The sequence below is a fragment of the Gasterosteus aculeatus genome, chromosome 17 (assembly GCF_964276395.1).
Source record: "Gasterosteus aculeatus chromosome 17, fGasAcu3.hap1.1, whole genome shotgun sequence".
Lineage (NCBI taxonomy): Eukaryota > Metazoa > Chordata > Actinopteri > Perciformes > Gasterosteidae > Gasterosteus > Gasterosteus aculeatus.
The window spans coordinates 17245814-17270938 of record NC_135705.1 but is presented as its reverse complement, the minus strand read 5'-3'; the positions used below and the strand labels follow the sequence as shown (position 1 = coordinate 17270938).

The following is a 25125-nucleotide window of genomic DNA, read 5'->3' as shown; positions in this document are numbered from 1 at the left end:
ATAAAAGTCGGCTCGTGTTTATGGTCAAACAACACTTTATTCACAATTACTATCAGCGCTCAGGTCTATGGAAAATATATGCTAAAACATAGAATAAAATAAAAAAGAAACAAAAAAAGCTAACAAGGGCAGGTAGCTGAAATTCACACCAATACGTTTTACACTGTTGTGTGGTTCTCTGGCACAGAGTAAAATATATATCCATTAAACGTACACGGCGCATCTCTTCACAGTGAACCCTTTAAGTGCTTTTCCGATGTAAATGAGGAGAGGACAAACATACACGTTCTGGGGAGCTTTTCCCAAGCTTCATTTCTCCTTACACGTCAATTTTTGTCAAACCATATCATACAAGGAGGTCTGCCTCTTCAGTATTATAAAAAATATTGTAAACATTTATATTAATTGCACAACATACATTCAAATACATACTGTACTGTACAGCAAGGTTTTCCTTCTGCAATGTTATCCTGTAGCACCATGTATAGCAAGCTGAACAAACTATTTGCCTACTTCTACAATGTGGTACTGACAACACAAAGGAGTAAAATGGCATTCACTAATGGTGCATTCTACCACTGGTCAAATATTGCAAAGGTTTGGTTTGTACCCTGGTGAGATGGTGATTACTGTCTGCCCCGTTCAGTGCGCACGACACCAGATGCGGGTTGTTGGATGAAGGCGAGCAACATCTAGTCCCCTCGCATCTCACAGCTTTGACGAAGACGATGATTCATAAAAGGACATTCATCGGCGTTAAGATCAACTATAATACAAAAGATTATGGCGGCGTGTCCTGTCGCTCATTCAAAAGTCCATAGCACTTTCCATGTGAACACCAAAACAGACCCATCGGTGCAGAGAAAGGAAATATGTCTTGCTGTCACTCTGAGAGTAAAGGATTTAGCTATTCGGCATTTGTGCCACGGAGACGTCACGAGGCCGTGCCATCACTGAGCAGCAGCAGAGTTGAAATGAAACGCATCACGTTGTCCGCTCGGTCCGGTGTGACCATAAGGAAAGCTGATTGAAGCCGATATATAGATATTATGTACAAGCAGTACTGTTAGATAGAATGGCAGGTGGACGTCAAACGGGCCCACCAGATTCACAGCGTCCTGTTAATGTTAGTGGTACTGACAGCTGGGGGGTAACAGAAGAAGATAACGAAATGTGATGATAACGAAATGTGCGCAACGGTAGAACGGACAGTTGGAGAGTCTTGAAGCTTCGTCCCGGTCTCGGCGTCTCCTTTGCCTGGGTTAGACTTACGAAGGGGGAGCTCTCTCAAAATTGAAAACCCAGATTAGAGTAAAGTAGTATCTCAGGTTCTGGTTCATTGAAGTGTGGTCAAGGTCCTAGGGTACGCCTGCACTCCCCCTTCTCCTTCCTTTGCACGAGGAGGTCGATGTGGTGGGTTAAAGGGATGTGGGCGGTTACCCAACCCATCCTTCCCAAATCTGCCCTCTGTGCAAAGGAAACAAATACCGTGAGTTAAATGTGCCACCGGAGACCTTCGCTGGAAAGCATGACTCCAGCTCTGATCTGTTCCAACCAAACACTGTGAGGAAAAGCAGGAAATGACGATAACAGGACTGAGAACACAACATAATGAGAGAATGTTACACCTGCATTGCTTTATTGAATCAGACTCGCTGGAGGGAATGAAAAAAAAATGGTGCTTTGCAATGCAGGGAAATGAGGATTACTGTAAGTATAGCAGCACAGAACTACAGTAAAAGGGGGAGGAGGGGAGCGTGCTGCTGGGTCCTCTGACCAAGCCAAAAACAAATCTGGTAGGCGATAGGACTGAAGCTTGGCTGGCTACAAAGGAACAGATGGGTTATGACAAACTCACAGCGATTTGGAGGAAGGCTTCTTCACTTTTGGCCTCTTTCGACGATGAACTGGCCTGAAGCATGCACAGCACGTACACACGCGCAGGGCAAATGCACGTGCATGGAGACAAACATACATGTATATACACACACACACACACACACAGACACACGCAAACAGGTTAACACACACACACACACACACAGGGAGGCACACATACACCCCCATACGCACAGCAGAGACAGGCAATTAGGCTTCATTACAAACAGGGAACGGCAGGAGCTGAAAAGCAGGCTGGCATATTGGCCTCTTTGGCTTCTGCATGCTAAAAATGGCTTCGATGACAACAGTTAGGAACCAGCTTGAAGAGGTTCAAATTCAGCACAATGTTACTGTTTTTCCTTTTCTTGACTTCCTGAGCCGAGTTGGAAGAAACATAACCGAAGGCTCACTAGGGAGGCTGTAACCTCCCAGAGCTAAAACTGTAACATGTATTCCATCTGCCATGTTTGTAAAAGTAATCAACTGTGCTGTAGTAGGATGAAAGAAAAGAAGAAAATACCTGTATTCGCTGAAGTAGTTTCGCTCCTTCCCCCCTGAAAGGAAGTAGAGGTAACATAGGTCTGAAATTGCTGGAGACACTAAAATCAATCTCGTTCGCCTTTGAGGCTTTGTACTCACCCTTCTCCGGGTTGCATTGCTTATGTCCCTTGCAGCCCCGTAACTCCATGAGCTGTTGATGCATTGCATTCAGAGCAGTGCGGTCGAGTGTGCTGACGGCATTTATCAGCTACAGGAATAATAAGGACAGAATGTCACCCAGTGCTTTGGAAAATCTCTGCGAGAAAACCTGTACCCGTGTGCTCACAGGAATGTACTATGAATCCGGTCGTGGGATGAATTTTGTAGTTGTTATTGGTTATAAGTTATTTCTGCATGCGCCACAGAGTAGTGTGCGTGCACATGCCGTACCTGGTACGGGTCAATGTTGAGGTCAAAATACTCCAGGAAGCCGGTTGCAAATTCACAAAACAGGAAGTTGTGTGTGTCATTGATGGTCCTCAGGCACCAATACGTGTTGTTGTTGGCACTGGTGCATGCACAGAATGGACCCACTGAGGGAGGGAGGGGGGAGGGAGGTGGGGTGGAAAACAAAGGCTATTATTACGACACAATCCCAAAAACACTTTTACCGTAACTTGGTTTTCAAGATGTTTAAAAGTCCCACAACGATAGTCTTCAAATCTCTTTAAACATTCATATGTTGTTCCTCACTTGTCCAGAAGGGGGCCGTCTGCCAGTGATGGTTGTCATGGGTGAAACAAGTGAGGCCCGGCATGCTGCAAGTGTCGTTGTTTTGGAGCCTTTTCAGGAATTTGCGTAGTTTCTTTCGGCGCTTCTGCTCTTTCTGCAGCCACTGGCTCTTCTGCTTTGACGGCATTCTGATGAAAACAAAACAGTGAGACTGCGAGAGGAAATAAAAAAAAAAAAGAAACGTCAAACAATGTTTAAAGTAAATCTTTACCTGTGAGAGTGCTTGCGACCTTCATGGAACCTGAAAATCTCCTTATTTTTGGGGAGGTAACTGTAAAGACAAAAAAACAACGGTCACATACGCAATTAGATCTCTCTGCAGGCGACTGGTGCCGTGTCTGGACGCATTCTCACCTGGGTGTGTTGCACTGACATTCCTCTGGCCGCACCTTTTTCAGGTGACCTTTGACATCACGCAGGTTCTTGATTTTGGTCTGCAAGGTTTCAATCTAAAGGCAACAAACACACAGCCAGACAACACCCATTACCTACCGTCCGCTACTAACAACCTGGGAAATGGCCTCAACGGGCTTAGATTTAACAACGCAGCCGTACCTCATGCTCAATGTGCAGTTTGTGGTCTTTCCAAGCTTGAAGAGACTTGTACAGGCCCCCATCACATTTCACTGTGTCATTCATAAGAATGGAGCACCTGGAGGAAAAAAAGAACAAAAATGATGAGCACCACTCTGACTCATGCATCTGCATAACGTTTCGTCTTTCATGACACATGAATGCTGAAGGTTGTGCGCATTAGCACCTGTAGGTGACTTTAAGAGCAGCGGGCGGCGTCGGTTTACTGCTGGCGGAGGGTTTGGATGTGACTCCCATGCCACTGAACTCATCGTTGTCCTCCTCGTTGCCCTCTCCTCTCCTCCTGTGTGTGGCCCTGCTGCTGTTCCTGGAGCCCAGGGGCCGGTAGCCCTCCTCTAGGTCTACGGCGTACAGGTCGCCGTCCAGCTCAAATGACACAGAGCGGGCCCAGCGCTTCCTAGAGACGGTCTTACTGGATTTCAAGTCTGAATAAGACGAGACGGAGGGATCTGGGGGAGATGGAGGAAGCAAAATAAGCGCAATTAGGTTTCTGATGCGGATGATCAAGGTCTCCGACGATGTAGAAAAGTGAGGACCCGCATATAAAAAAGACAGCAGCGTTGATGTGAGCTGCATTCACTTCAGTATAATTCTCGATAATTTACAATCTTCTGTGATTTTCTTTGAAGGCCAAATGATTAAAGACTCACTTATCCACTCTAGTCCACCACTTGATGGCAGCACTGACACATGCTCCGCATCTCATGAATACTTCAAAAGATGGTTATTTCAGCTTGAGATTAATGGCCTTGTTTGGCAAGGCTTTGAAGGCTGCAAGGACATTTCAAAGTGTCTTTTCGAAGAAAAAAATCACTTCTATTTAAAACCCCCAGAACAATGGTGGGTGTGAGTGACAAGAGGAACTCACTCTTCTTGGTGAGCAGCCTCTTCCTCTTCAGGAAGGACGTTTTGAAGCCCACGTCGTCGCAGTTGCAGATGTCGGCGTCGGTAGTGGGAGACAGCTGGACGCGGGCGGCACCGCGGGCCATCAGAGCCTGCATGCGGGGAGCATAGAGACCAGCCATGCCCTTGCACTTATACAGCCTCAGCTTGCCAGTCGGGTCCTCCACACACTGCCACTTCTGAAACAAGGCGGGGAGAAGGTTCATGACATTGGGTCTTTCGGCTTCTACTGTCCCAGAGCATTGTTTTTTAATGCGTAGAAACCGATCGACTCAAATCGTTCTTTATGGGCTGAGTTACACATAAATAAGCTTAATTTCAGCCACCATTCTCACACACACACACACACACACACACACACATACAGATACACCCGCACGTTATACTCGGCACCCATAATTTCTGAGGATTAAAAGAGAGACTTTGAAGTCCAATAGAGCCCAACAACTGCATATTATACTCAGTAAATTGCACAAACAGATTGCAAATGATGACCCTGCATGAGCTACACCTCATGTTGTTCCCCAGAAACTTTAATAATCCCTCTCTCTGAGATGCTGTAGGTCAGGCACCTGTCCTGGCTGCTGGCAGGAGGTCTGGTACTCTGCTTTCTGGCATAGGTCCTTCACCCGCTGGTATTTTGGCAGGAAGTTCTCCTCCTGGGCCATTTCCTCTCCTCTCTTGTGCAGAGGCTTCCTAAAAGAACAGGAAGACACGTGCATTTCAGTCTTTTTCTCCCAGCCAACCTAAGCGAAGGGGTGTGATGTCACCAACCGACAGTCCTCTGACTGAAAACATGTGCTCTGAAAGGTCAATCAATAAAACATACCCCCTCTCCACCAGGAAAGAATCTCTCCATGTTTTACCCTTCCTGTTCAGCTGGAACCTGCGAAATGATTTAACAGAAAAAAGAAAAGTCCTGTCACACCACTCTGGGGATATTTGCGCTGAACAAACACCCTCTCCATTTTCAAATGTCATCTTGGTGTTGCCTTGAAAAGGAAGCGGTGTTCCCTGTTTATTTATGGATTGTTCATTATCCCAAAGAAAACCACACAACAGAGTTCTAGTACAACTTACAAAGTCCAGAAAAGGAATATCTAATCTGCAACATTGTGAATGTCATTGTTGAAATGTAGGTTGAATGCCAGCGCGCTAGGTGGAATGAATGTGTGTAGTGTTCACCTATTGACTGGCTTGTCTGTGTCCAGCAGCTTCAGGATAGACTTGCCATCCATTTCTGCGGGAATATCAACACCGGCCATGTCCAGCATAGTTGGTGCCAGGTCGACGTTTAACACTATATGAGGATTACTGCAGTGAAGCAAGAATGAGGGGATATTTTCATCTGCTAGGACAACGATCAGGAAAACAATCACAAGGTCGACGATCTCACACATCGTATTGGAACGCAGCGTGTAGACATCATAATATGTATTGCATAACAGAGAAGTGTCACTCACGTGGCACCTTGCTCCACGTTGGGTCCTCGTACGAAGAAGGGAACCCGGATATCAAACTCATAAGGCATCGATTTGCCTTTAACCAAACCAAACTGCCCGATGTGGTAGCCGTGGTCTGAGGTGTAAATCAGGTAGGTGTTGTCGAGCTCCCCCGTCTCCACCAACATGTTGTACAGCTGCGGAGGAGGGTATCATTAATTTAACACCCCAAACGGTATTAAAAAAAGTTACACCTCACGTGTGATCGCTCAAGTCTCCTGTGCCAGTTTCAAGGAAAGTGTCGGTGAATACATTATACAGCCGCCGATCTCACAGGACTTGAGACTGTCAAGATGGAGTGTGTGCGTATGCGTGTGTGTCTGTGTTTGAGCACATCTCCATCTGCCGGCTCGTCCGCCTACCTTCTCCACACTGTCGTCCACAGAGAGCAGGGTCTGCATCCTGCGGCGCTGCAGCATGTTGGTGAACTGCATGTGGACGGGCTTCATGGCTCCTGTGTAGCGTAGGATCCAGTGTTTGTCGAGGTTGGGGGCGTGGTTGTAGCTCGGGGTTCTGAAAGAGGTGGAAAAACATCAAACTAAATCACAGTGAGAGAAAAAAATGCGGTTTAAAAACAAATCTGAATACATTTGCATGTGGGTCCTTTTTATGCACCTCTACAGATACGATGTTCATATTGTGCAGCTGTTAATTGGATTATAGAAAATGTACCAGTGTGTGTGGAGTTACATTGTGCATTCACAGCAATATCCTCTGCCGGTGTCTGCCGATGTCTCCTATTCTTCTCTTTCGAAAGTAGCAAGAATACTGTTTATGCAATGCTAAACTGGAGGTTACATAAACCATGTATAATGCGACGCAGTGTAATCGATAGGACTGAACACGGTGAGCACAGTCCGATCAATAATTCACTGCGGGCCATATGGAACTTTAATTATTTGAGAATAAATACTGCTAAATAGCTAATGGGATCCGAGAAGAAAATATATTTAAGGTTTAAAGTTAAATCGATCTGACTTTTAAGAAATGTCCCACAGCCACAGTGGAAACTCTGATGTAGTGTGAAGATGCGTCTGCAAGGAGCCGGGGTGAAGACAGGGTTTATCACTAGAGCAGCTCATGACTTTTACAGCCTCTCTCCTTATTTGGTTGATAGGAGTGGAGGGAGATGGAGGGAGACAAATAGCCAAAGAAGCACATTCCGGAGACATCACCCGAGGGAGAGAAAATTTATGGAGAAAGAGCAATTAAAAGTTTGCACAAAGACACTAGGGCTTAATTTACAGAATATTCTATGTGTAAAGCCTGCGTGGCACAGGTTAACGATGCTGGAGGGATTAGACAAATCACGAGAAAGGAGTTGGAAGGGGTCTGAGTTGGAAGGAGGGGGAGAAATGTCTCATTACTGCCCTCGTATCTGTCTCTGGGGGCCAATATCAGGCTTGCCATTAACCAGCAGCACCAGCCAGCAAGTCAGGAATATGGAGGGTCGGGAGGACCTGGGCGGACATTTGTGTGTGTGTGTGTTTGTGGGGTAATTACCTATGCATTAAACATACATAATTCATGCATCACTTTGATCACTGCTGACAAAGTGGTACAAATTTGCAGTGATTACGCTAATGTCAACAACCCATGAGCCAGAGATACTGAGGCGTAACATGGGCCGTGCATGGAGAGGGCTCAGCTGCCAAGAGATCAAGATCAGATCTACGTGAGATTATGGAATTTGTGACATTCTGGGTCAAACGAAAAGGGAGTCTGAACGCGTTGATGACTCACACGCGAGAAAATACCCGTGTGTTTGTCTGCCATGAAACAAATCAGCACACAATAAACGGACAAAAGACCAGTCCAGTTTAAAGAGAAAACTGTCCAAAAAACAGCAGCAGTCTGAAGACACAAGCTTGATCGGTCACGATGACGGATTTGATGTTTTGCTCACATGTGCTGCGATGCGTTGGGGAAAGCGGTGCTGTACTGCGGGGCGGAGTCCTCTGGACCGTGCGGCGCCACGTGGCTCAGGACCATCATGACGGGCCGGTGAGGATACATCCTCTTGGACATGCGGAAGTAGTTGGTGCTGTCGTTGGTAATGACGTCTGTCAGGTAGTCCTGCGGAGCGAGCAGACGTTGTCCATCAGGCGCTCGGCGAGTGACAGACGGCTCGGGGCTTTTCTGGGTCTGTGCCCGTTGCTGACCTGGTGTGTGTCTAACAAAATGCCCAAACTCTACTGTATAAAAACAATACTGTGTCTAAAAAACTGACCCACTGTGGACTTAATATGCCTTCTGTCCGACTCTTTGTAACTACTCAATAATTATGGTTAACACATGTTCACTTCACGTATTAGGGTGGAGATAGCGTGCTAAGCCCTCTCAAAGTGCTTAGCACGCTATCTCTCCGGTGGAGCGGTTAAATACCTTTGAGTAGACGCCGCTGTGTTTCTCTCGTACTCCGTTCCTGCAGAGGGTGTAGTTGTAGAAGCGAGAGTTCTTCACCAGCGCTACCCATTCCTTCCAGCCAGGGGGCACATAGGAGCCGTTGTACTCGTTCAGATATTTCCCGAAGAAGGCTGAGTGGGGGAACAAGGCGAGCGGCGTGTTCATTTTGGTCTTTGTGCTCGACGCATCTACGCTAAGTACCCGAGTCCACGTTGACCTTCAAAGGTCAGAGCCGGAGCGCTCACCTGTCCTGTAGCCGGAGTTGTTGAGGTGCACGGCGAAGGTGTGCGGCTCGTGGTGCGCCTGCCACGAGGGCGAGGAGCAGTTCTCGTTGTTCGTGTAGGTGTGGTGGTTGTGCACATATTTCCCCGTGAGGATGGAGGAGCGGGACGGGCAGCACATGGGCGTGGTGGAGAAAGCGTTGGAGAAATGCGTGCCGCCCTTCTCCATGATTTGCCGGGTTTTGTTCATGGCCTGCATCGAGCCTGGGAGAGAGCGGGGCGAAAACCAGAGGAGGCGGGAGAGGGAGGGTAGGAGGGGTTGTAAGAAGGGCAAGGAGGGTGAGAGGAGATTCAAAGGCCAAGGTGGAAAATGAAAGGGACGCAGGGCGATGTAAAACGGTTGGAGAAGGGGGGAAAATAAGAGTGAGAAATTGGGGGAATATAGGCCACGATGGGTAAAGAGCTAAAACCATTAGGGTTTGAAAAACTTACATGAGTAAATAAATCTTCGTGGTGAAATGTAACCCGTTTGGATTGCTGTGTACTAAAAGCTTTTCAGGCTGATGGTGATTGTTTGGGAAAACAGATGCTTGACCATAAATTCCTCCTTTTCAATGAGAGTCTTCTCACTAGCGATCACAGCGGGACAAAAGATGTCACAGAGGCCATTATGCAGCCCCTCCAGTCCAATACGCCGCTAAAGGACCTAAGCGGGAAGGGAGATGGCCAAGATCTGGCACCCGGACAATGAAAGCCATAGGCCGCCCTCGTTTCATGCCAGCGTTGGAGGGGCTGGCAAAGGGAGCACATGACTTTGAGAGGGCCGCTTGTTATGATGCCAAGAGGCAGCATTAGGCTGACTTTCCCTCACTGATGCTGTTGGATACACATGGCGAGAGTACCCATACCCATGGGACACAGACATTATGCAAACGGAGAGAGAGCGAGAGAGACAGGAAACACACGGGAAAGGATTAATGGCGAAGAACGTCTTACCCAGTTCTATGTCCTGGTCATCGGTGAGGATGAGGATGATGTTGGGCCGGATGTTGCGGAAGTGGCGGTCCTTCTGCAGCCGCGACTTTTGCCGATAGCCCGACAGGTAGCCGGAGCCGTTGGCCGCGGGGAGAAGGATTCCCGCCGGGACGAGAAGGAGGAGGAGAAGAGGGAGCCCTGCCATCGCGCCAGCCGGCAGTCACCTCCTCGGTCCTTCGTCTCACACGCGGGAGTCTGCGGCACCCTCACTCAACCTGGGAGACGGGACACGGAGGGAGACTGATGAGAATAAAACCGCAGGCACAAAGGCGCACACACACACACACACACACATGGATGCACACACAACATGGGGAACAATAGCAGATGCCAGCCTTGGACAGCCATTACAGGGTGCTCTTCCGCACAAATGCTCAGGTTTGGGCTGAGCTCAGCTCGTTAATCAATCATTAATGATGCATTAGAGTGTCACTGGCTGGGTGTAATGATCTCTGGTGATGAGCACATGGCTGCCAGGCCGGGGCTAATGGGCCTGGGCCCTGGGCCAGATCGGGACTCGCCTCCCCCTGAGAGGGTTAGGGTTGATACGACGGGTGTGTGGGGGGCAGAGGTGAAGGAGGGAAGACAGAGGAGGAGGAACATGGAGACAGGGGTCAATGAACAGAAGGACAAGACTCAGGTTCTGAAGATCAGAAAGCGCTGACTTTAAATTACTCAGACTACAATAACACAGTGGCAGAAAGAAATGTGGAAGTATGTGTGGGAAAAGAAAGCAGGGGATATTAATATGGTAATATTACTAGGGACAATAAAACTGCCTCCAGATGTGTTGAAAATTGCTAATTCTGCTCACCATGTGCGAGTTTAACATAACAATTAGAGTCAAGTACGTGTTAAATGGAGCTTTTTCATAACTAATCTCTACATGCAGTTTACAAAAATTACACTAAAATCCTCTTAGTTCTCTAATAAGTCTTCCTCATTAACAGTATGTCCCCTCTGAGTTTACCATGGCAACTGCTGTAGCAGCCGCACCTTACTCGCCAAACAAATGAATGTGAGATACAAAACAAAGCAATGAAACTAGAGCATTGCTTCCTTTCTCGATTGATACTATTCAAGTGTCAAATCATTAAATCTCAGCAGACAACAACATGTCTTAGACAATTGTGCAATTTTTAAACAATTACTGTTAAATATTAGATAGGACATGCATATTGATACATGACATCATTTCATTTTATTTTGCCTACATTTTAATATTAAATCGCTGAAGCGTTGAGTTTTGAGCTTATTTAATCATGACACATCATCGGAGCAGCAATAGCAGCCTCATATGACCATCACATACACAATGTACAAGCAGCAGCATCAGCGTGCCCACCCAGATGCTCACGGTGGGGGTTTGAGCATTGTGTGTGTGTGTGTGTGTGTGTGTGTGTGTGTGTGTGTGTGTGTGTGAGTCCACAAGGAGTACGCAGCCACAGGATGAAGGCTATGACAACACCACAACCACAACACTTCTCTCTGGTATACAGACACTGTACACCAACAGCCACACACATGCAACCGCGTCCAGATGGACACGCACGCAACTGCAGCACACATGTCCTCTGTCCTCCTCAAAAACCACGCATGCACGCACATACGTGCCAGGCACACGCGCACAAATCACACGCGCACTACTCCTCCCGGAGGAGCACATGAGCTCCGACCCGAGCGACGGTGCCTGTTTGATATCGTCCTTGCTCATTTCTGGGTCTCTCTTCCTGCCCGCTTCCCTGCTTCATTTCTGGCGCGGGATGAAAACAGGACAAAAAAAGAAGAAAATAACTTGGTAAAAGAACAACACAGATTTAACCAGCTCTGGCAGCAGTGAACAGCCCATCACCAGAATGGATTCCAGGACATCTGCAGTAACGGAGGAATGCTCGGATAGGGCCATTTCCCCTTCTTCTGGGCTGGTTGGTGGTGTGGGAGGTACAGCAATTTCCTTTGATAGTTGTTTATCTATTCAAAAAGCTGATGTGGGCAAAAGCCCGCTAGAGAAGAGCACCAAACACAGCCCCGATTTACAAGAAGAAATCCAACTCGGTTTTACACGCTGATCTATCAATAGCTATGTACGGAAATGCTCTGTTATTGACATGCAACGGTGGTAGATATTCTCTGACATTACTCCCGTGGGGCCTCCTTCTTCCCCCCCGATACCGAGGACTAATTGGATTTTCGGTCTTTTATCAGCTCAAACTGACACATGCAGTCCTTTCCTTCCAGATTGCTCTCTCCCTCTCGCTTTTATCTACTGGTATTGTTTATCTCTGCGGGTGGCAGATGCCACATGAAACCGCAACGACGAAAGAAGAGGAAACCGCAACGTCCAAACAGACCGAGGCAATTACAACTTAAAAGACGTGTGGAAAAGCAGACGTGGACGGCGGCCATTAGAGGAATCCGGAGAACAGAAGAGCATGACCAGCGCGATGGTTTGTACACATGCAGAATGCACGGCCGGCCATGTTGCTCCGGTACACTGGGATGGTTCAGAGCTCGTCTGCCTGACAGAGATCTGCCCACATCAGCTCTTTCTGCTAAGTAAGTTAGCAGACGACAATGCTGATTCAGCCCGACAACGCAGAGTGAAAGAGGGATTTTTTTTCTTTTTGCCATTTAGACAGAAGCATCAGACGAGACGAGTAAATATAACTCAGCAAAACTCATTAAAGGCCGGGGGAGGGGGGGGGGCTCGGAGGGGAAGGGCTCGGGAGTAAGCTGGCAGAATATGAGATCACAGGGAATAAGCTTCTAAAAGCATGTTGTCGGAACGAGGATCGTCTCAGGTTATTCTAATGCCAAGTGATGCCTGGAAGTCAGACCAGAGAAAGAAAAAGTTTTGCTCTTCAGTCTTTTGCTTGTAAAGAGGCTCCAAGAGACGGCAGCACTGCATCATCAGATGAAAACTTAATGCCCTCCATCTCTTATTGATGCGACTGAATTATAAATGCAGTGGCAACGGAGCCGGCCATGTCACAGCACGGGCGTGATGGTAAGACGGAGGCGAGAGTGGTGGGGTGAAAACATCCGACAGTAAGTTACACTGCCCGACAACACACATCTGTACTTCACATTGAAGTGAGGCGGCGAGGATGCTGAGGGGGGGGGCGCTTGATAAATCTCCCAAAGACTTTGCAGGGGCGTTAATGTACTTTTTCCTCTGATAAATAAAACACCTCGGGCTCTGGGACAGGCAGAAAGTTTGATTCATCCAATCTGCAGCGCCCCGAGAAGGCACAGAACACAGACAGAATATGAGAAAACCAAAGAGGGGGGGGGACATTTATTACATATTGAAGGAGGACAAGCCATGGCGTACACTTGCAATTTAATCGGCTGTGTCTCATTATGCATATGAAATATGGAGGAGAAAGCCTACAAGCTGGAAGCCAGACTCCTGGATTCTCTATCACAAGTGTTCTGAGAGCGATAGATAGAAAAGGCAGAGTGCGGGAAAGGGAAGGATCCTCGACGCATGTAGTTTGGAGAGAACAAAGCCTGAGCACCATCATTGCAGATGGATTTTTCCCGGTAATGAAAACTTGATTGACGGAGCAAGGCTTCTATTTGAAATAGAGGTAAAAAAAGAAAAAAAGATTGCAGGAACAGAGAACCTCAGCATCTCTCGTTTCTCAATGCAGGAAATTTGCTTCCCAACGTGTTCTAGTGCCGTAAAATCGTGAAGGAAGTGGCCGGGGAAGTTGAAATAAACACATAGCGCTCTGAATGTGGCCCGCTGCAGCACTATAGAGCCAATCCCTTCGGTCATAATTGAGGCTGGCAGGGCTTTGCTAATGTGTGACTTTGTCCCCATTGGCCTGCCGAGCTCTGAACAGAATGTGCAAAATCTCCAAGGACCCTTGAATTTACCAACAAAAGTTGGTATTCAGATGCAAATTCTGCAACGGCATGCATCTATGTGAGAGTAACTTTCTCTCAGAGAAGTCTGTGCATGTGTGTATGTGTGTGTGCGTGTGTGTGTGTGTGTGTGTGTGACTATGTGTCGGTGGAAGGAGGGATTTGCAACTCTCAATACAGTATGGAATGCCTTTGTTTGTTGCCGTCCTTCATCTGTCATTCTCTGCTTGCAAATCTTTGCTCCACCAACAGGATCTGGAAGTAAAAAGCACCAACAGTCTGAAGGTCTCTTGTGCTTTGACCTGTGTAACCATCTTGTGCCCAATTGACTCTGTAGCTGTGGTCGATCATGCGATAACTGATCTGATGCAAACCGTCCACAGCTGGGAACGCAACATTGACATACAATAAGCTTTCAAGTCAGCGATGGCTTATTTATACATCCAGCAGACGCAGAGCAACATGACCGCTCATTTGGAGTCTTTATTCTGTCCACCTGATCTATCTGCGTAGCTGTTTTTGGTCTCTTCCAGCTCCCGAGGGAAATATATGGCTCTTCAGCTGCTAAATCCTCCTCCGTTTTCACCGGCTAGTGGCCAACTGTGTCTCTAAGTTGTTTAGTGTACAGCACTCAAAAACAGCTGCCTGCTGCGGGAGGAAGCCAAGCAATGGGAATGAAGATTGCTGCAGAGTTCCTGAAGCCTCGGGGAGCTCGTTCATCTCCACAAGCCTTGCTTTGGTAAGATTAACGTGGGTAAACTCGGGGGAAAGTCTTCCATTAAGGTACATTTAAACTGCTGGTAGGAGTTTTGTAATGGACTTTATGAGGAAAACAAACCTTCCTGTGTCTTTAAACCTAAAACGTAAAGGTACAGAAAGGTTACCCACCACTTTTCTTTCGCTGTGCTGTACGAACGTCTTTTCTTTTTGAGGGGTTTGAACCAGCAACCAAAGCCGGTCTCCTCATAACAGCTGCATCTCACATGTCCTACCAATGACCTCTCATCTCGCATTGGATCATTTGTAAATATTGTTTTGATGATGAAGAATGTCTCCTTTCAGCATGGTCCATTCCAAAATCCCCGCTGCCTGGCTGATAAGCCTGAAATCCTATTCAATAACACTCCGACTGCTGCTTGTTTTAATGCAGTCTGTGCACATTCCATTGACAAATGTGTCTTTACTTTCTAATAACTAACTGTAATGTTTGAGAATGACAAGAGATAATGATGAGGCTAATCCCATTCACGGGGAAGATTTAATTTAGATTTCCCTCAGTTTCTGATTAGCTCCGCGCTCTGCAGACGTTTAAGATGGCAGTGGGAACCTGCGCGGCAATTTTATGTTTTAATACGCAGACACAAAGAGGAGCGTCGGCCTCTAAAAGCCAGCAAGGAAGATTTGTGCTGCGATGAGTGGACTTCAGAGGGAAATATTTCTTTGCACTGTTACTGTCACACGGTTTGCCTCATATTGGCGCGTTCCTTCTCTTGTTTATACATTACGTTCTTCCATAACCTTGAATTCCATGTGGAATGTGATGCCCAGACAGTGAAACATGAGCGAGAGTCATTTTGGTACTCAACACATCATTAATCCTGCAGCAAGCCGTGATGTGTTCCGGCTGGAAGCCCCCACGCACACACACACACACACACACACACACACACACACACACACACACACACACACTGACTTATCTCACACACACTTTCCATTTGTTTATATACACTTTCATGGGCACACAACTAGTATCTTTATCTACACAAACAAAGCACACAGACATTCCCGGTAAAGGGGCTTTTTTTAATGGTAATTTTGGCAAGGCCTTTAAACTGAAAGGCCCGAAGTGAAACGTAACATCTCGGGCCTTCCTGGTCTGTCTCGAAAGGGCCTGACCGGCCTGCGCAGCCCTGATCTTATGACCTTATCTCTTACACCAACATTTTGTGGAAAGCTTTCCCAATAGCAATGTGTGTGGGTCCACATCCATCTGGCCAGGCAGCGTACTTTCTTTTTGATTTATGGTGCAAATAATATTTTACGATGTAGCATGTAAGCAAAGGTTTACATGGAGATAGGGTTATAAACAAACTGATATGATGTAAATGCAGCGGTGCACAACCAGAAAACTGTGCTCAAAAGTCACCGTCCGGTCGCGTTGCACTCTGAAAGACGCCTCATGCAGTTAGCTTGATCTACGCCCAGAGAAAAAAAAAAATCAGCTCGGCTCATCTCCACTGCAACTCTATAATCCACAGGGCCCATTATCTTTAAAATGGTGCGGAGAGTAATGGGATGGCGGCTGAATAGTTTTCGTGGAAAAAATGAGAGGGCGAGTAGAATGAGAGAGAGCGACATAAACAGAGAGAGGTAGCAACAGAAAGAGACTGGATGATGCTGTCAGTTCAGACAAAAGGCCCAGTCATGATGTGTTCTCGTTTGACAACAAAGAGCTCTGACAGATTCCCCGGGTCTGTTCTGTTGACTATAAATGTACCCCATACACACACGCGCACACACACACACACACAGACATGCAGGCAGAGTGACAGACGGGCACACAAACACACCCCCACCCGACGTAACAGACTTCAAACATCGCTCCGATAAAAGGAGAGCACAGCAGCTAGGCTAATTATCTCCAAATCTGGGGGAAATGAACATTGCATTGTTCCGAAGTTGTTTGGCTCCAGCGGCACTAGCGGGCCGTCGCAGAGCTCCTGTCTGCCTGTTTGTCTCCTCCAGGTTTAACAGATTTAAAGCATTGGAGATGTTCTTCAATAATGAGCTTGGAATGCAGCCACGCCATAAATAACGACGTCAGGGGCTGCTGCGCGGAGGATGTTTTGGTGGCTGAATTCGGTCTCTCAAGACGGCGGTTGGTTCCTTTCATCCGCACACGTCCATTTCGCCGTTGCCCGCAGCAACAGAGTGGCATGCAGGGCTAGCGTGGTGGTCCGTGGTTTTTTTTTTAAGGCGCGGAGGAGGGGGGGGGGGGGGGCTTCAATCAGGGTCCACGGCAGGGTCATGCCATTTTCCCCTCCTCCCCTGCACCACTCGCGGTTCGCTCCACCAGAGCCAAAAGAGAACACGGAGGTGTTGAAGAAAAACACAAACAGAGCCGCGATTGTCCCCTCAAGCCCCCCCACCCCTCCACAGCCCCACCTCCAGGGGTTTAAGACTGAGAGAATGAGCAACTGTCAATGGTGTTTTGCAAATACGTACCCCCCCCCCCGACCCCCCCTTCAGATGAGTTTATTCTGATGTCAGAGGGAAACGCGCCTGTTTTGCAGTCGCCGAGGGTCCTCGCCTTTCCTGTCCCATTGAGGTTTGTATGGGAAAGTCATTTCACAGGGAGGGAGGCAGGAATTGCCAGCTCCTTTGAGACAGAGGTTGACAGCTGAAACAAGCGGGCAAGCTGGTGGACAGGGCGGCCTGCTGAGTGATGGCTGTTCCTTATTGGCACTTATTGACCAGAGGCAAAGCCCCCCTGCGGTGTGTCACCATCGCGGCTAAAAGGATTACAGACAAATCGGCCAGTGCCAACTGTTCCACAGACCTAACTAGCTCATTGAGACCAGCCAGGTGGCTTCTGCGTGACTCATCGGTAGCCGGAGCACCGACGAGAAAATGTGATCCGCTGAGAAATGCTGGAAAATACTGGCCGGGAGGAGTATCATTGGGATGCACGCTGCAAACTCCTTCTGCCCGGGGTGATGCGATTATCCTCACAGGTCGTGAAAACTAGACCACGTTCCTCAGGGTTCGGCAATTTTGAGCTGCCATTTGTGGTGTTTTAATTACGCGCCGTTCCTTTACTTAGCACCTGCGGCAGGGCCCGCACGTAATGCCCGCCGACTCGATGATGATTACTGGCAATATCGGTTTCATCTTTCGGTAAACAACCGTTGCCAAGCCCGCTGAATAAATAACCGCCCAGCTGATTGAATGCGCTCTCTGGGAGTCACAGTTGAGCTGCTGACAAAGTGATCACTTCTATGGACTCGGGATTCTTTCACTCAGCTGATGAACAATAGCTCTTGACTGCTCAAAAGGGCCCCCACGACGCAGAGGGATGTTGCACCGGTGGGGGGGGGGCATCTTCTCCGGTGTTAAGCATACCCCCGGGGGTTGCAGAGACCTCAACTGCTTCTTTATTTCTTCACTCCGCCCACTCTCCGTCCAAACCCCGCCGCCCCTCGCTGGCCGGCATTCTCCTGGCCCCTTTTGTCGGCGGATTACTGCGGGTTTAGAGACGCACACACTGATCCCTCCCTCCCCTATCGGAACCACACAGGGGGTTAAGACTGGAGCACAGAGGGGAGACCTCCGCACAATGATCTGGATTACAGAGGCTTTCTATGTATGGCCACTTATATTACCCCTATTTGCTCCACTCAGAAATCAGCACGGAGTGCTATTCAATGCCCGTGGTTTTCCCAGCAGGAATCTCGGGATATGAGCCAAAACCAAGAGAAAATCTTTTTGAGTACGTCACAACACGTACACGGTGTGTGTGTGTGTGTGTGTGTGTTTTTGGTTCAGTTGAAACATGTCTAATGGTCTTTGAATTCCCCCACAGTAATTAATCAACACAGAAAATAGGCACGGCAAACAAACAAACAAGCTTCAGGTGAAACCACAGAGTGTAACTGTATTCAGTCAACACACACACACACACGCACGCCGCCCACATCGTGCCTCCGTATTGTGGGGATGCACGGGCCGTCTCCTCCTCTGCAGTTCGGCATCCATCTCTTTCTGCCTCGTCCCCTGGACAGATGCCCGAAAGGGCCCATCTGTCTACATGGACCTGTGTTTGGGACCACGGGGGGAGCCTAAGTGGTCCGTGCATGGCCCGTGCATGCCAGCTACTCACAAGGGGGTCTCTGGCAAGCTGCCTGCGCAGTAATGACAGCTAAGCTGCCAGCGGCCTGCCTAACAGCCATGGAGGTCTCTCTGTGGTGCTACAGTATTGATATTGTATTGGGTTCCGAAAGGCTTGGCAGCCTTTTAATGAGAGCTCAGATTGATCAGGCGGTCAGTGGCGCTTACTGCAGATGATGCTCATCGGCGGTCCCTGTAGGCCCCGTGGGCCCTGTAGGAGGGAGACGCACACAAAGTACAGAGTCACACTCACACAAAGCGCAAGTTATCAGCAGGACTGTTGGTTGATGCTGTGACACGGGCAAACGTTTTGGTAACAAACGTACTCCGCCGTGGAGGAACAGGACATTTCAGGCCGGCAGTGGTGATGGAGTCCGTTTGCTTAAGGGACTCAAACGGTCCCCGCGGTCATCAATTTTAAAACACTTCTGGCAGCAAACTTTCAGGAACCTAATTGGAACATGAAGTTGACTTCTAAAGTTAAAAATCCGTTCTGTTCTAGCTTGCCTGTTGTTATGAGGAGTTTCTGTGATCTCAAGAATAATTTCCCCAAACAGAATACTTCATTAGCATCTACACAAAAATAACTCCCACTTGAAGCTTGAATTCCCTCAGTAAAGAGAATGGCTGAAGTGACTAGCAAGCAATAAGACGTGAATCCCCATCCACACACACACACACACACACACACACACACACACACACACACACACACACAGGGGAGAGAGGAAGCCTTCATGCTTGAGTTGTCTGTGCGGCCACTTAACTGGACAACAGAGGTCTGCAAAGTTCAGCCAGAGAGTCAGAGAAAGAGAGAGAGAGAAACGAGAGGAGAATATACAGATCTCCCTCTATAACGACACTCCACCTCTCTGTCCCTCGTCCTCTCAATCTGCCCCCACAGGCTCCTGTCAAGGTCACAGTTGTGGTCTCTGCGACTCGCTCCTATTAGACCCCTCCATTAGGCCCCTACCAACTGTCGAGGCCCCCCTCCCATGGGGGCCCCACTGCCCCACTGGGATCCACAGCAGGAGAGTAACCGGGTAAAGGAAGAAATGGAACCCTGCTCAGTGCCCAGGGAAGGGAACACTGGGCTTGCTTTTCGGTGGCCTTTACTACCCGAAGCAGCGCAGAAACAATGCCACGACCGTCCAAGTGTCCAAATCCAAGAGCCAAACGCGCTGGATTTGCACCGCGCTGCGGTTACGACCTCAGCGAACACAGCCCGAAGGAAACCGAGCTCGCCCCCTTCGCCGCCTTCTCCCTTCGCTCTCTTTTATTAAACATGAATTAGCAGCGCTTTGATCAAGTTCATCACCCTTGTGTTGTAATTAGTGCGCTGTCAGCGCCGAGCGAGGGCCCATTTCACTAATAGAGTAATTACCGCACCGGCGGACAGCTCACTGCCCTCAATAGCCAGACCCCCACACACCTTCAAACCTTTCTTATCACACCTTCCCATCAGCGCTGATGGAACATTAAGCAGCGGACAGGACAGGATATACAGCTGGCTTTTCAACCGGGTGGGTAAGGGGGATGTGGGGGGGGGGGGGGGGGGATTAATAACCTTTTACCGTGGATTTCACAGAGCGAAAAAGGTCAATAAGATTCATGAGAGAAGCGTCACGGATGAATGTCCGCACTTAATGAGCGTCGTATAGCGCCAAGATCGCTGTTGCACTCTCTCCCGTCTGTGAAGTGGGGAGGCATTAAAAATAAATGGGCAGTACAGCCAATTGGAGAAGCGCATAAAATGGCCTGTAAATTCATAGTGTAAGCAGACAGGACAGGGGAAGAATTACAAACTCTCGCCCGATGCAGGAGATAGGGGTCACTCTTTTACTGCTGCAGAGATTCAATTAATTATCTCCACGTTGTAGTTGGGGGGGGGGGTAAGACACTACAGGCAAACGATATAGGGCAGCCTTCACACGTCCCGACCAGATGTCCTCACAGGCCGGTCAGCCATGACATGCTTGGTGCCCTCCTGTGTTTGGAAAAGCTCATTGTTAAACAGGGCTGTGATTTAAAACTATTAAAGCTTTTATGTGAACGGCAGGAGAACTGGGGAAGAGGAGGAGGAGGCCTTTTGTGGAATTCAGATGAAACCTCCTTTCAGCACCGTCGCCCCAGATAGCTCAAATTGGCTGAGTGGTTATGCAAGTGGACAGGGAGATTTTTTTTTTCTCAAGTGTACAGACACACACATACGCACACACGCGTGCACACACACACACTTTATTTACAGCCGCATCCTTACAAATGGCGAGCCAACTTCTCAGGCAGGCGAAGGCAAAACAATGAGCTGCCTGCGTGTTGTTACTCTACAGTAGCTTGGCCGGGGTGCCAAGTGGCCTCTGTGTGTGTGTGTGTGGTGCCGCAGGCTGGCACGCTCACAGGGGGCTTTATTGGGGTGCCGTCCTGACCGCCAGGCAGCGTGCCCGATGTTGACAAAGCCTGGTATCGCCTGCTGTCAGCCCATTCTGTGTGCACCCGGCGGAAAGAATCAATTAAGCCGAGCTCACAACAGAGCACTTTAATATTTGACTTTTAATCAGTGTGCAGAAGGCGGGCAGGGGCATGGAGGCAAGCTCGCAGTTACCCGCCTTGCTGATGTGGAAAATGAGGGTCGGGAAAATACCCCCAGAGCATCACATGACGCAGAGACGATGTGAGGAGTCAGTCTGAAGAGAAGCTGCCCCAAACAACAGGCTAATCTTGCAAAGAGTTGGGTGCTGTCGGGGTGGAGGGGAGGGGAGGGAGACCATCCCGCTGCCACTCACGAGATATCAAAAGCACCTTACGCAACCAGCTGCAAAGAGTGGGGGAGCAAAATCTCCACGCTGTTCGTAAACAACCAGAGCTCTATGCAGGGAGGGGGGGGGGGGGGGGGGGGGCAGTGGTTTAAGAGACGGAAATGGAACTGATGAGGTCTTCACGAGTCAGATGAACTGCTCCTTTGAAGAGTTTCTCTCGAAGAGTCGTGTTTTTTTTTTTCTTCATCCTGCACCGCCGTCGGGCCTCCTCCGCCAGCGAGGCGAGGAGGAAGAAAGAGAGAGGTGAACGCCGTCCCCACACTTGGGGGTTTTGAAGTGGAGATCAGACCTCACCGCTCAAACAGAATAGCTTAATAAAGGCATATCATTCAACTGTCTGCTCCAGCTAGTTTCACAAAGACGAGACGGAAAGAAAATTCAAAGTTCAGCTCCCTCGAATGCGCAGCGGAAAAAAAACAGGAGGAATAAAACTAACGACTAAACCAACCCGTCTGAGTTAGGAGCCGATGGCGGCGAGCCGCTTGCTAATCAAAAAAAGGAAGAGCTGATTACAGTCACGCATACTGATGTTTTTGCTAGTGATAATGAGTCAGCTGTGCACAGCTGTGTACATAATATGGCCACATGTGCTGAGCGCTGCTTCATCTGCTGCTATCCAGCTGTTCACACGGGTGGACTCTGATCACGGCAGCAACACGAGCCGGCTACTGGTCCTCTGCCAACACACACTCTCTCTCTCTCTCTTTGCATCTATAATTTCACTCTCTTTTTCTTCTTCATGATTACCATTTGGACTGACGGCCACTGAGGGGGCATCTGCTCTGGCCTCCACCCGCGGCTCTCTGTGATCTTCAAACTCCTCCTCGGCGGGGACGACAACCGTCCCCTCTTGTTTAGGATGAATGAAATTCGAATCAAACGGGGTGATGTTGAGGCCGACCAAAGCGCTGCGATACCCCCCCACACATTAAATAAAGCATTACCATTAACTGTGGCTTGTTTTTACTTGGGGGTCTGTAGAATCCATGGCAACAGGAAGAATAACTAGAATGTGACTCATGTTGGCGATAGCCGGATCGGTGGAGAGACAGATATAGGCAGACTGCCCCGCAGAGAGCGAGCCTTGCCCTGTTCTCACATGCGAAGGAAACAAATATAGAATCCGACAGTGGCTGCAGCAATCAGACAGAGGATCTGCATCCATGCTAGCAAACCCACTCTATGTGAGTGTGTGTGTGTGTGTGTGAGGGCAGCGTACTTCACATCCCCGGTGCACAACAGCCTTACCTTCCTAACTACACGAGCTGTCCCTGATGTTCTTCTCTCCCACGGAAATCCGCCCGACTGCCAAGTTCTGTAAGCAAACACAAGATCCAGAGTGGATGAATTCTTGGAAAATAACACGCAACTTCGGCTAAGGAGCTCAACCTGAGCCAGACTACCCTGTATCAATGCCGTTCTGTCTTGTTTTTTAAAAAGCTTTTCCTTTTCCTTTATTATATAAACGTGTGAATCTTGTAGAGATTCTGTCCCTCGTCGTCTCCGTCCTTTCCATCATGCACCATGACTCATTTGCCCCACCGCTCCTCCCTCACACACACACACACACACACACACAGACGACGCTGACACATCTGCTTCAGATGAAAACTCTGCGGCGAACTGCAGGACGTAGAGACAAACAACCGCAACGGTCCCGCCGGCCCAAGTGCTCGCCCACAAGGTATAAATCCATATTTGAGTGATGCTGTGACGCCTGGGGGAACCGGAAATAGTTCAAGAGGTGGTTTAATTAGACCTGAGCCAGAAATAGTGTCAAGCATTTTACATTTTCAACATAATTACTTCTCACCCTCCGGAACACTTTCGGCGATAGCGCTAATAATTAGTTTCTGCTTTGGATGCTACCTGAGCACTGCTCCATCACATCTTTCCCAGCACCGCCTACGCGTCTCCTACAGTCACGTTGTCAAGCTGCAAGGCCTTGTTGTGTGTCTGCCTGCGAAGCGGAGCGGTCTGATCCGCGTTCGGATCGGACAGGTGTCGGTGTCCCGCGTGTTAAATCGAGCCAAACCAGCTTTGACATCTCCACAACTGCTCTGTTACATCTTGGCCTTAATCTCCCGCCGCCGATGGCGCCTCTGATACGCCGTCTTTGGCGAAGCGCTTTTGCACCCAACGGAACGCTCAGCGGGGGCTAAGAATACACCGGAGAACCTTATAAGTCCACGCGTATCCGCCTGCCGAGGCACGTCTCTGACCCCGGCTGCTCCTGCAGCGGCCCGGCTCTGCCAGCCACTCGTGGGCATCAAAGAGAGGTGGCGGGACACCTGTGCCTGTCCATCTGAAGCAACATAAAAGCCTCCGAGCTCCATTCACCGCCAGACATATTCATAGACGGCAGCTTAACGCGCCTGAAGCCGAGGCCACGACGAGGGAGACACGAGGGACGACACAAACCAGCGTTGTTCATTTCGACAGGGTTTTATTGGGCCAAGGTTGACGTCCAAACAAACTTGCGGCGTTCGGGAGACACCGCGGGCTGCAAACTGGCAAATGTGATTTACTTTCCTTGTCTCTCGCTGAAATGAAGGAGAGACAGATTTAATATAAATAAGCAGAGAGGGGGAGGAAGAAGGGAGTGGATCGGGAACAGGCTGCGGGCGACAAGGCAGCGTGACAAGCGTGGCAACTGAGAGAAAATGCGACACCTGGCCTCGTCCTTGATGTGAATAAGAGGCTGATACATCAAAAAGTGACAGGGCAGAAAGATGGCTATTACCCAGCCGGGGAGGAAGGAGAAGAGGAGAAAGTGACTATTTTTAGCGGTGGAACCAAAATACGCCCGGGATTCATTTGTTATTCCTTTCTACGAAGCGTCCCTGTGATAATGAATCGTGTTTTTATTGGTTCCAATGATCTCCTGTTCTGGGCAGCGGTTACGCCAAAACTGTGATGCCATTTCCAAGCGTTCCTAGCGACCAGATCAAAGACACTCCGTCCCGCTCTGACTGGCATCAGACGGAATGAGCCTTCTGTCTGTCGATCGCCATGAAGTCTGACGGAGAGAGTAAGTAAGCGCAGTCCGAGGACGTGTTTTCCACTGATTGGCCGCATTCTCCCTGTCGGGCGGGAGGCTGATTGATTTTGGGCGCGTTGGAACCCCGGCTCTGCCTCTATCGACCCCTCATGCCCAGCACTGTCTCTTCCCCAATTAAGAGTTCACTAAGCTGGCGCTCTGGACCGATCCTAATTAATACCAGCCTCCTGCCAGCATCTCAATGTTGCGTTCACCGCACCGACCCTCTCTCACCCACCTCTTGTCTTATGCTCCACTCCTCAATAGCAGGTTTTCCTTTGTGGGGGTGGGGGTGTTAGCTTAAAGGCATCCCACAGTTCATTAAACATAAGCTCGGGGTTGACTGTCCAAATCTCTGTATCGCTGGGAATCAATTCCCCAGCAGCCAGGTTTGAAGGACTAGAGCCAATTGAGCTACTCGGGACGTGTAAATCTGGGTCTGGGTGTCAGACGGGGGAGATCAAAAGCTTCGTTAGGCTAGAATTAGATCAAACACAGTCAAAAGTTGCAAGGACAGACCAAAGAGCGCCGTGTGAGAGAGAGGTCGACGTGAGAGAGCCAAAAAACTGTCTGATTCAAAATCAGTTGAATTGCCAGCTACGAACACGAATACAAGGCATCTGCCCGGCTTTCTGCAGAGCTGTTGGAACATCAATTTCTTGGTTTGCCCACCTTGAGGGCGCAGTGGCCTA

The 25125-nt window shown here is 48.9% G+C and overlaps 1 protein-coding gene across 15 annotated transcripts in view; it reads right to left on the bottom strand.

The window, feature by feature from the left end:
* Nucleotides 1-17: 17 nt before the first annotated feature.
* The window catches only part of sulf2a (sulfatase 2a), a 41056-nt gene continuing 15948 nt past the window's right edge, over nt 18-25125 (bottom strand). For 2 of the 15 annotated variants that reach the window (XM_078091613.1, XM_040203891.2), the window contains exons 2-22: nt 22642-22708; nt 9776-10029; nt 8804-9043; nt 8538-8689; nt 8059-8228; nt 6515-6665; nt 6114-6289; nt 5836-5964; nt 5480-5536; nt 5223-5346; nt 4616-4829; nt 3914-4196; nt 3709-3805; nt 3508-3602; nt 3365-3424; nt 3115-3281; nt 2812-2954; nt 2521-2629; nt 2402-2435; nt 1859-1912; nt 18-1467 (exon numbers count right to left, since the gene is read on the bottom strand). In XM_078091613.1, the coding sequence (XP_077947739.1) occupies nt 1437-1467; nt 1859-1912; nt 2402-2435; nt 2521-2629; nt 2812-2954; nt 3115-3281; nt 3365-3424; nt 3508-3602; nt 3709-3805; nt 3914-4196; nt 4616-4829; nt 5223-5346; nt 5480-5536; nt 5836-5964; nt 6114-6289; nt 6515-6665; nt 8059-8228; nt 8538-8689; nt 8804-9043; nt 9776-9959 (2670 nt within the window). In that variant the 5' untranslated portion in view covers nt 9960-10029; nt 22642-22708 and the 3' untranslated portion in view covers nt 18-1436. Of the gene's footprint in view, nt 1468-1858; nt 1913-2401; nt 2630-2811; nt 2955-3114; nt 3282-3364; nt 3425-3507; nt 3603-3708; nt 3806-3913; nt 4197-4615; nt 4830-5222; nt 5347-5479; nt 5537-5835; nt 5965-6113; nt 6290-6514; nt 6666-8058; nt 8229-8537; nt 8690-8803; nt 9044-9775; nt 10030-18745; nt 18789-22641; nt 22709-22796; nt 22882-23262; nt 23498-25125 lie in introns of those variants that run through there. The other 13 variants (XM_078091615.1, XM_040203893.2, XM_078091608.1 and 10 more) reach the window with 10 other exon arrangements.